The 12463-nt window shown below is 38.8% G+C and overlaps 1 protein-coding gene across 4 annotated transcripts in view; it reads right to left on the bottom strand.

The window, feature by feature from the left end:
- SIPA1L3 (signal induced proliferation associated 1 like 3) overlaps nt 1-12463 on the bottom strand; it is a 110040-nt gene that overhangs the window by 27736 nt on the left and 69841 nt on the right. For all 4 annotated transcript variants that reach the window (XM_072431731.1, XM_072431728.1, XM_072431729.1 and 1 more), the window contains 4 exons: nt 9280-10889; nt 4647-4777; nt 2147-2335; nt 1395-1569 (listed from right to left, as the gene is read on the bottom strand). In XM_072431731.1, the coding sequence (XP_072287832.1) occupies nt 1395-1569; nt 2147-2335; nt 4647-4777; nt 9280-10708 (1924 nt within the window). In that variant the 5' untranslated portion in view covers nt 10709-10889. The remainder of the gene's footprint in view (nt 1-1394; nt 1570-2146; nt 2336-4646; nt 4778-9279; nt 10890-12463) is intronic.

The following is a 12463-nucleotide window of genomic DNA, read 5'->3' on the forward strand; positions in this document are numbered from 1 at the left end:
CAGAATGCAAAACAAGGAAAAATAAAATGGTATGCAAAATGTACATACTTCATCCCACAAAAAAATATAAAGCGTATCCAGGCATCTCTTTGTACAAGATAGCATACTATCGTCTCTCTGGGCTAGTGGTCCATACAGACGAAATGTTGGGTTCATCAGACCGCTACCAAATGTTAGGTCTGAGGGTCCGATCTCAGTACAAGAGATATAGCTCAATATGGGACAGCGACTCTTTTTTAATATCTTTTAGTCTTTTTTAATATTTTTATAGTTAATATTTTTTAGCAGATACAAAAGGAACATTAAAACTGAATAAATATTAGGTTCTAGAAAGGAAACACACAAAGTAAGCATTTAAAATAATTGACTTAAATGTGCTTTTACTTGAACGTTTGAGAGATTGTGACTTTTATGTAATTATTAGAAGCTGTTTAGAGCAATGATGTGCAGCTAAAGTTGGAGGAAATGAGTGTAAACAGCATGTTGCTCAACGAGAGTGAGATCAGCAGCACAAAGCAGAAAAAAAACAATATTGATGAACTAAAAACCATAGAAACTGGTTATGGCACACAGCGTGTTATCACACTAGGTGTCATCCAGATAGGGGTTTTTAAAATTCATCCTGTACACAATTACTCTACCAGAAGTAAAAAATTTTCCTTTAAGTAGACAGTTCCTTATTATCTTGTAGATGTGCCTGCTTTCATTAAATGATGTTAGCAACAATGGGACTGATCTGAATGTACACTGTGTATTAAGGTGTTTAAACAAGTCATTTTTATTATCACAAAAATAAAGAACTCTGAAATAGTAATTATTGTGTGTCTAAATTCTGGGAGTGAAAATTTGTCCTCTCAATAAAAAGAAAAGTATGGAGAAAAAGCAGCACAGTAAAGAGTTTTTTTTAGTGCAGTTGCCTTATTGCCCATGTACATTATTATTATTACACAGTATTTATATAGCGCCATCATATTACGCAGTGCTGTACAAAGTCCATAGTCGTGACACTAACTGTCCCTTCAAAGGGGCCCACAATCCAATGTCCCTACCTCATAGTCATATGTCATTAATACGGTCTAAGGTCAATTTTTTTTTTTTGGGGGGGGGGGGGGGGGAGCCAATTAACCTAACTGCATGTTTTTGGAATGTGGGAGGAAACCCACGCAGACACGGGAGAACATGCAAACTCCATGCAGATAGTGCCCTGGCCAAGATTGGACTGGGATCTAGTGCTACATCATATTTTTCTTTTTGTAAATAACATGCCAACATATAATGTAGTTTTGTGCATAGAAACAAAGTTTATTACAAATTTAAGATGAAAGACAGGCCGGGCAAATAGAAGTAAAAATTCTCATCTCTGAACTGCCTAGAGTCTCCTGATGATTACTCACTTTTGGTGTCCAGCTGGGCAGCATACTTCTGGAAACCTCTCAGGCAAACCTTCTCCCCCAACAAGGTCAGGAACTCCTCAAAGGCTGGTCCAGCACTTTCATTGTTATACATCTCTTCCTCTGAGCTCTGGCCGGCTTTGCAGTAGAGGATGCCCACCTTGTGTTTCCTGCAGAGCTGGAGTCAGAATTACTCATCAGTATATGCACAGCCAGGAAGAACAGCTTATACGTCTCAACCTAAAGCTTGTCCATAGACAGACTATACAACCGTGATTGGGCTATCAACAATATGGTCAGTCACTCACTGCTAGGATTCATCAAGGTAAATGTGACAATCGGACTTGTTATAACATTTTTCATCACAGTGGAAAAACATTTCACCTAGCTTTTAGGATTAGGTACAAAGCAACCTACACAGAGTATGACTTTTAGTGATACATCATTAGCAAATTTTTTCATAGCAAACATCACCGAAAATGTCCAATAAACATTCCTACTTAGTGATGATGCTTTACTGTTCTCCTCAGTGCCAATCTGGAGTATATTTTCCTTGACTGATTTTAGGCAAAGCTGTTAACTGAATTACATAAAATACAGGTGATTGTAGAGTAGGGAAAAATTCACTATCAAATACTATTACTTTCTCCCACACGCACACCACATCATTGCTTTTTGCTATTTCTCATAACATATCATTACACAGCTTGGCATTCAAACCACAACCAAGGACAAAAACTTTCTGCCATCCTTACCCCCTGTTCATCCAGTTTTAGAAGCTGCTCGGTCACTTTGGGAGAATTCATGGCCAAGCGTAGACAGTGTATATTAAGCTCTGGAATGACGGATTCCAGGACATCCTTCAGAGGCAGCCCGCGGACAGTACCATGTTTAGCTGTGGCTGGCACAGCATCCTCATGGATCATTCCTCTCAGAGTCACCAGCTGTAAAGAAAGAAAAGACACATTGAATATTCAGGCTGTGCAGCTATAAGTAACGCAATAAAGGTAAATATTACAATAAAATATTAGTTCATAATATAAACCTTTTCTTGTGACCCAATGTATTCAGAATTAAATATTACATCAGATGATCTCAGGAATATGGTGTTAGCATGGCAAGTACCAAGATGGTAAAAATACTCCTATATGATATTCGTTTCACCTATACTCATTAAATTATTATAAAAGAATGTTCTAGCACTTCACAATAATGGGACAAATCAGTAAAGTTAAAAAAGGGATATGTTTTGACACTTGTTTCTGTTTCTATGCTCTTAACACCAAAGCACTGTACATTTTTTCAGTAAATTATTTGCCATTGTAGGTAAGTTACAGGCACTTCAAGGAACTTGCGCATATCTACAGCAACTTTCAGTGTTCCCACTCTTGCGATCTGGCAAGCCATTCTGATTTGGCAATGACAGTTCTTGCCCATTCTTAGGCTACGTACACATGTACGTGTGTGTGTGTATAGTGGCCGGCTGGCTGATCCATGAACAGCAAATGCTGAATTGCCGCAATGCAAATGAAGGGGGGAAAGAGCAGCGGGGTACTACTCGCTCGTTCTCCCTCCTCCCCTCTTCATAGAGCAGAACAAAGCTGTATGTACAGAGCTCATTCATGCATCTTTCAGTCTTTTGTCATTGGAAAAGAGTGTGAAAGATTCTTTCCAAAGACAAAAGTCTTACGTATGTACCCAGCCCTATTCTTAGGGAAGAGACAATAGGCCTAATGTAGGCCTCTCCTTTAACTGTTCAGTCACAGGTTAGGGGAAAGGCAAGAATTAGTTATATTACTTAAACCCCCCCCCCCCCAAGACACATTGAATATTCAGGCTGTGCAGCTATAAGTAACGCAATAAAGGTAAATATTACAATAAAATATTAGTTCATAATATAAACCTTTTCTTTAGAACTGTGACCCAATGTATTCAGAATTAAATATTACATCAGATGATCTCTGGAATATGGTGTTAGCATGGCAAGTACCAAGATGGTAAAAATACTCCTATATGATATTCGTTTTAACCTATACTCATTAAATTATTAAAAAAGAATGTTCTAGCACTTCACAATAATGGGACAAATCAGTAAAGTTAAAAAAAAACAAAAAATCTGTTAAAAAAGGGTGCATAAAAACAGTGAAACCTGTAATATAACTGTACAGTAGAATGCATTACATATATATGATATGAAGATTTCATTGTATTGGACTCAATAGTTATTTTGTATTGAATCCAATACAAAATTATTTGAATTTCCCGCTGCACCTCCTGCACGAACCGATGCATGCACCGTCGTCACCGGGAAACCCCGCAGAACGTTGGTGCAGTGGGGGTTTTTAATTGTTTTTAGTGACCCTGAGTGTGACTTGGAAGTAACTCTTTTTGCAAATAAAGTCCACCCCGAGTCACACTCAGGAATACAGCTAGGGGGGGTTAAAGTAACGTTCCAGGCATCATTTTTTCTTTGCTCTGGTTAGTGTTGTGCAGGGTTAGAGCCACAGTGGGCTGTTTGCATTCTTCTTTGGATCTGCTCCTACTTCCTGTCATTACAAGTGAGAGGAAGTCTACCAGGAAGTCACACCTGTAAGTGTGATCATGGGAAAAAGTTGTCTCCATTGAAGTTTTATCACCAAGTTTTGTTTCTGTGACAACTGTAAACATTTTGAGATTCACAGTCAGAGGGGAAGGAAATTATGTGATATCTTATTAACAGAGGAAAAGACAGCATAAAAGGTTACTGGGTGTTAACTCTACCCTACACTAGCAAAAACTAAAACAAAAAATGGCTGGTACTGTAACTAAAGCAGGGGCAGGATCAGTCCTGCTTTGGGAACAAGTGATACTACCGCAGCTATGGATGGCTGGCACTTTGAGAGCTGCTCAGTCTCACACACAGCATCAGGGTCTGCACATTTGACAGCTGGAGGCAGTGAGCAGTACTGGGGTCACTCACTGCAGCTCCCATTCATTCTCTGTGGGGCTGCCGCAGGGACACGCTACATGTAGCATCTCCCTCTAGGCAGCAATTCACTAGTATGAAGAAGTGGTAACCACACAGCAACTCCATGGCCAGAGTAAACATAGCCTAGAGAAAAATTAGATCACCTTCCCAGACAGTGCTGTCCAATGCATTTGTAAAAATCTCAAAACTGGATGGATAAAAAAAAAAAGTTGGAGCGTAAAAAGAACCCTTATACATAGCTAATCTTTGTAATTAGACTATTACCTGGAGCCTCATTGTTGACTTACCTCACTGGTTCTGAAGATGATCCTGTACTGGTATTGTGGTCCATGATCCTTGCTGTCTTCCAGTTTGTCTCTTTTCAGACTCACAGCGACAGGACCTAACTTTTCATCCACTCCAAAATAATTACAGTGTTCTGGAAGACAAGTTCACATGCCAATTTACATCAAAACCCATGCCAGATGAGAGTTTATTATTCAATGAACAAGAATAAAAAAAAAAAAAAAATCAGTGACCAGTAACCACCGTTGTGTTCCCACCACTTCACAATCATATTTCAACATGAAGTGAAATTATAGACTCAACGGTATCATGAACAGTAAAATACAGCTATAATGGCATCGTACGTATGTTATTGTCCTACTCACAGGCTACATAAATGTTACATAATACATAAATGTTGGGTGTGATTGTGGTATACACAAACAAATTGGAGCGTTACAGGAGAGAGCATTTTCCATTATTTCCTAAGACATTATAGAAGGTTATGACCCTGCCCCATTCTATACAAAATCCACAAAATCAATTCAAAATGATGTAAACCAATGATTACAGGTATTTGTTAAAGGGTGCCACCATGACAATTAACAATCCTAACTAGAACCTGCTAATCATTGGTTTTTCACAGTGCTGCCATTTTGGAGGATGAACCAATATTGTAAAAGACAGTCCATTAGGAGATCTATGCCTTGTAGGTATTTTTTTTTTTTTCTTCATGAGAAACTCAGGTTGTAGTCAAATAAACCGTGCAAGCAAAAGATTTCATGAATGCATTGGGCACTCCTCAATAGTGAACACTCCAAAAGAGATGGGAGTTTATTAAATGATTAATGTACTGAACTTTTAGTGTTCCACCTCAAAAAATGCCACAATCTTTAAAATGAAGATTTCACCTCCACCACCAAACACATCTATTAAAAGAAGGCTTCACTCTCCTAGTGTTTTATATACTTCATGTTACAGGGAATGGAACAGGAGAAGTCAAGACGACCTAGTCAAAGTGATCAGAGCTGAGCAGTCCAATGGCGTTCAAAACCACTAGACACCCCTAACAGAAAAACATAGGTTTCTTGTAAATGAATCCTTTAGCAGAAGTGTGTTAGACAGTCTTGTACATATAGAAAGGCGCAGTATTGCCAAGTTCCAGCTGATGAGAACAATTTTACTGTAGTTGTTACCTAAATTATTGCTAACACTGTGCTAATTACTACATCTGACAGGCATCTTTCTCTCCAGAGACATGCTGTATTCATAAAATCTATAATAGGAATGTTCCCCCATGCCTTCACAGCTATTAAGAAGCCTGCTCGATAATAAAGGGACATTATTTTAATTAGGCCAAACAGACACAAACTATCTTCTATTCAGTAAGTTAGAGCACATGTACCATAATGCTCTTTATTTTTGGCCATGCAATAGGTATTTTTAGCTCTCATTATTGGAATGAACAAGCATTATATAGCTTTAGGAATTAAGCTAACAGCCCTAAAATGTAATGGCAAATATAAAGAAAATGGGAAAATAGGTATCAATACCGTCCAGCATGTCTACAGGGAAAAAATATTTTTTATTTGCAGAGTAGCCAGAACCCCCATAAAACACAATCACTCTTACTTACTTTCTCTACCAAAAACCCTAAATACTTTGTGAAGGGGGTCAGCAAATGTAATCATGCCTTGGCCCATAAACCTATTAATGACACCGGCCTACACTAAGCTAAGCAGTTTATTAAAAGTGAAGATACTTAGAAGAAAGGAACGGTTATGATGGGAATCATTTTCCTACAGCTGACTTTTTACAAATATGATGGATTCTCCAGGCAGTCTTACAATCTGTAACAGATGATCGCAGGAACTACTAAAGCTTCATTCTGCAATACAGCATATGTCGCTCAGGATGCACACCTGTTTCTTTTATGGAATATCTGCTTTGCGAGCTTCCTTAAAAAAAACTCCAAAAATAAAAATACTTGTAAAAGGAAATTTCCTGATATTATTATACACAGCATTGCTGCATAAGCAATTTGGTAGTTAACATCTCCAATATTGTTCACGTCTATTCAGATATTTCTTTTCACTGCAACTATGGCAACAGTACAAAATTAGTATTCCAGGATTTCCCAGAATCCTCATCTTCCTGTAATGTTAAAGCCTAACTCCAGCTTAAAGTAAAAAATGAAAGCCTTGCATTAGTCAAACTAAAAAAGCAGCTCTTCCTGTTATACTCATCTATTTTTAAGTACTGCTGTTGTTCATTTTACCCATTTCCTGTGAGTCTCTGGCATTAAGGAAGGACCTGGCCCCTAGGGCACTTCATAAAGACCATGGGCTCATAAAAAAGAAACACGCCAAAAAGTACAAAAGAGGATCCATGTTGACACAAGACTAAACTCTTTGAAAAAAATTATTATATATAATATATATATTATTATATATTAATATAAAAAAAAGTTATAAAAGTAATCTAACAAGTTTCTAAGTTTGCTGATCTTTAACCTATATGTGGAAATTTAAAGTCATGTCTGGATTACAGCATTTCCAATGATAGTACTTGGACAGTTTTATTATGGCCAGAGGGATAACCTCAATCAAAACAAATTCAGGCACCTGTGCTGGCACGTCCTATTGGAATATAAGCACTTGCGCCGGCACGCCCTATTTAAATATAGCCACCTGTGCTGGCACGCTCCTTTGGAATATAGGCACCTGCTTTGGCACGCCCTATTTAAATATGGGTACCTGTGCTGGCACGCCCTATTTAAATATGGGTACCTGTGCTGGCACGCCCTATTTAAATATGGGCACCTGCTCTAGCACCCTTTATTTGAATATAGGTACCTGCGCTGGCACGGCCAATTTAAATATAGGCACCTGCGCTGGCAAGCTATATTGGAATATAAGCACCTGCGCAGGCATGCCCTATTTAAATATGAGCACCTGCGCTTGGCACCCCTTTTTTGAATATAGGCACCTGCGCTTGGCACCCCTTTTTTGAAAATAGGCACCTGCGCTTGGCACCCCTTTTTTGAATATAGGCACCTGCACTGGCATCCCTTTTTTGAATATAGGCACCTGCTCTGGCATGCTCCATTTAAATATGGGCACCTGTGCTGACGCCCCCTATTTAAATATAGGCACCTGCGCTGGCTCGCTCATCTTAAATACAGACAACTGCGCTGGCATGCTCATCTTAAATATAGGCACCTTCATTTGGCTCACATATTTCTATACTGGTACAAAGATTTTTGTTTTCAGTTATGTGACTGGAATATTCAGATTTCATTGGACTCCGCTAACAATAATTGACATTTTTTTTATTATAAGGATCATTATATCTTGGTGTATTAGATTTGTTAGTTGAACTGTACATTTCTTGTAATATTTTGGCTAATATTTTAATAGCAGGAAACTAAACTTCTAAGGATATCTTAAGTTGGCTGCATACCGTAAGACATAAATGTCAATCAACTTAGGTGTAAGCACATTTGGTATCATCCTTAGTATAATTAGGGAGGTTAAAGCCCAATGGAAATATAATGCAGTCAGGATGCATTTATATCAATAAATACTTTTTGAACTGCTAAGTGCTGCAGTAAAAGGTATTTTGTGTGACTAATAGGAGACTATGACTCTCACATACAATAAAGCGGCCTGACTCTCCAGTGGTCAGACATCCCACCCACCAAACACTACTCTAATGGACAAGTCTCTCTTGCTGACCAGATATCTTGAATGGACAAGCTTTATGTAAAAATGTCTCCACCTGACTCCCAGCTCCTGCTGGTAACACAGAATTTATTCATTGCTTTAGTAAAAAGCTTCACTTGGCCTTTCAGAGCTTCTTTCAGAACTGGGCACTGGATGTAAACTCTGTAAACTTCATTCTATTCAAGCTTTGCAAAGGACACATCTAAAACTGTATTATAGAACCGATGCAAACTTATGTTTTAAAAATGTTTTTACCAAACCGCATTTAGTGATTTGGTACTAGTTTGCACTCATTTGTATAGCGAATGGAAACCATAGAAACAACAAAAAAAAACCATTAGAGTGATATGGAGAAACACAAAACCTCCCACACAATAGAGCCTTCTCCAAAAAGAAGGTGATTTACCGGTCTTTTCCTCTCTCATCACAGATCCAGCAAATATGGGTTTATTCCTCAATTTAGAATAATGAGAGGAGCCATGCAAATCATTTCTTGATGCCTCTTTGTGGTCAAATTAATTTCTAGAACAAGTGGTATATACTGGGATATAGCATTATTAGGCTGCATGTGGAGCATAAAACAATAGTTTGCAGTTGTCCATAAAGCGGCACAATTTTTTCCCCCCATTTGGCCACCTCACTGTAATGCGTCTAGCATTGTTTAGCACTTAATGGTGTATTCTACAGGTTGAATATTCTTTATTCCTACTAGGGGGGTAAAGGAAGGCACCCATTTAGAGTAATTGAGACATGTCTGTACAGCACGGCAGTAAACTGGCTAAAACTGCAGAGTACCAGACTCATTCCATATGAAAAAAATGATATCTTTGTATGCAAGATTTACATGATTGAAAATATTAAACTTGCTAAGGAAAAGTTTAAATAGTCTTCATATTCTTAAACCTAATATACACAAGCATTGATATTTTACCTTTACTGTGGAAATATTCTTGATAATATTGAGCACCTAAATCTACATGCTCAATGCTGTACTGTTTTAATCTCCCTTGGGTCTTCTGTATTTCCTTGGAGACCTCCAAGACAGATATGCTGGCATTTGTACAGTACATGGAAAGAGATGGCTCCAGAAAGCCTCCTTCACTTCCATTTGGGGACCCTGCAGATGCTCTAGAAAAGCTCACATTTCGTTCAGACATTCCCCCTGTCTCATTACGGAAATGTGGACAGCTGAGGAGAAGGTCATTGCTGTTGTTGTCGCCCAGATCATGCTCCAGGTTCTCTTTAAAGTTCAGGTCTTCTGTGCTGGTGAAATTGGGGTCCATGTTGCCTAGTCCAAAGGCTTTAGAGACTGCTAGGGACACAGCTGATGCAGCAGAAGCCCCTGTGGTGGTGTTCCGTCTTTGGGCAACATAGTTCCGGTTGGCTGCTACTTCATTAAGATCAAATAGCATACTCTGCACATCATAATGAGCAAAAGTCTTTGGGCTAATCCATTGCTTTGAGTTTTCATCTGTCTCCACAAATGATTTACCCAACTCATTTTCACTCCTGTTGTTTCTTAGCTTGCGAAATATAGAGGAGTCATTGGATTCCCCTTTGGCATTTCGTTTTTTCTGTTTATCCTTTAAAGTCCCATCATCTCTCTGAAATTGCCCATTGCGGAGGTCTGTTCTGGAGGTTCCTACCAAGTGGAGATTAGAAGCTGTGCTCGAGTCATCAAGGAGATGGCCACTACCTCGACTAGGTGATTCGTTGCCTTTGTCGTGCTTTTCATTTCTGAGATCTTTAAGCATGTCGTACAAACTCTGTTCGGAAACCCCTTGCACATTGATGGAAGAAGTGCTGCCATACTCTCTGAACAGTGGCATTCCATTGCTGTATTTTGACCCTCTGGGCTCCATAGAAATATCCACATCACACTCGCTGAGAGTTGTCTCACTGTTGCTTCGGTTCCGAAGAGTAATAAACGTCCTGCCTGGTGATCGAGGCCATCCATCTTGGAATTCGACATCTTTGGATCTCTTTCTTGGCAACCTGTGAAGAGCCCTAAATCGTGGGGAACCACCATTACTTTGAAAATGTTGTCCATTTGGGAAGCCTCTTTGCAGGTGGAAATCCTTTGACCCTTCCATTTCCCTTGATGGGCTAGGAGTTATTGTCTCTTTCTGTGTATCCTTTTTGGGAGGCCAGTCAGCGATCCTGGCTCGAACCCCCATTTTTGGCATTGCTGGGGTAATAGAGCTGAACCTGGATCCCTCTGAGGCATGTTGCATACCATTGCTGCTTTGCCCCCAAAAGCCCTGGGAATAATAGTCCGTACCCCGAACAATATCATTAGCTTTCATGGATGTGCCCCCGGCCTCAACTCCTTCATTTTGATAGGATCTGTAGCTTGTCATGCTCCAATACAGACATTAATATTCACATTGAGCAAAAATGTGTCACAGTTCTTTGTAATGCCAGAGTGCAAAACCATTATTGGGGCCTGGAATTGGAAACTTTATGGACAGTGGAGCTCACAGAGTGGCTTCTAGTGCTAACATTCATGTCAGTGTGGAAGGCGATTCATTTCAGAGGTACCTGAAAAACACAAGATATCGTACAACAATGAATCTAGTTGCAGGGAAACAACACAATACATGAAGATGTCAGGAAAAACATATATCAAATATATGAATACAAAAATTGTCATGTTATAAAGTATCCTAAAATCAAGTTGCAAACTTCTGAATGGTCATCCTGATCCTTCACCTCACAATATATTGATGTATTTACCTAGAACAAGTGAACCACATTGTGCAGGGAGGTCGCAGTTGTGCTACACAGAGTAAAAATGGCAACGCACCATTGCTAACCTTGCGAAAGAAACTCCAACTTTGATACAATAAAATATTGCTAATTAGATTGCACAGCCTTGGGTAGCAAACTTCTCATGCAGGGCCATGCTTGAACTCTCGGTGCATAGGAGAGCAGAGCACATGTGTCGTCCCAGCCTGGACAATTTTTATAAGTAGCAATGTAATCTAGTCGTCAATTTAAAACTAGATTGGGAAGAGCTTTGTACAAGTCCGGGTTGGGGTGAGGATGTGACAATAACATTGGCATAGTTACATTTTGAAGGGAAGCATTACAGGTAGCAGTGCAGCAAAAACCTGTAACACAACAATAACCATAAAGATTTTCTTCAGAAACCATAAATTACATGGAGACAGGCCTTGTTAATAAACCATGAATTAGACTGGAATGGGACTCTTTAATAAAACAAAACTAGTACTGAAATGAAGCTCATGAATCATACACGAAGATGGGATGGATCTTAGAGACATTTAAAATGATAATAGAATGCGTCTCATTCATAAATCATAAATGGGATGAACACATTCCTAACCTATATATGGCAATGAAAGATTACTTTCACCATAAAACAAAATAGCCAAATTTGGGCAGACTAGCTAAAAGGGTTGAGATATATTTCTAAAAATATACAGAAAACCAGTCATAACTTGGCTGACACAAAAGTATGAATATTCATTATTATGGTTGCGCAGGCTTACAGACTTTTAAAAATATTATAATATAATCATTTATTAAACTTTGGTTACTCTACAATCAGAGTGTATCCCAACTGTTGCCATATATCACTTGCCTGACCTCACACGTTTCCCAGCTTTGGATTTGCATAGGAGCCTGTGTCAATGGGCTTTTGTTTGCTTGAAAAAGGTTTTCTACTGGAATGCAAAACTTGAATGAAGCAGGTCAAATGCAGGTCACATCCTTGATAAACAATGCAAGGAATCCTGGGACAAGCAGCTTTCTTATTATGGAAGGAAGCTGATATTGTAGCCACTCTGCTGCCCTCTAGTGTTCAGCCAGCAATGTTAACACCCACAGCACCCTTCCACACAGCTTGATTGCAAAAACAAACACTTTTGCAAAATTAGAATAAATTGTTAAAAAAATATTAATTGTTTTTAATTCTTAATATGAGGACCATGACTCAGACAGCCTTTAATTAGTCCAACCATTCCAACAGTGCAGTTATAAGTAAATGTAGAGGAGTATATTAGGTAGCATTTTTATGTCTCTGGGATATCAGAAGCTATATCTCCAGAAACCAGCTTTGCTTCTTTTAAGTACTGAGACTTCTACAATAA

The sequence above is a fragment of the Pyxicephalus adspersus genome, chromosome Z (genome assembly GCF_032062135.1).
Source record: "Pyxicephalus adspersus chromosome Z, UCB_Pads_2.0, whole genome shotgun sequence".
In the NCBI taxonomy this organism is placed as follows: domain Eukaryota; kingdom Metazoa; phylum Chordata; class Amphibia; order Anura; family Pyxicephalidae; genus Pyxicephalus; species Pyxicephalus adspersus.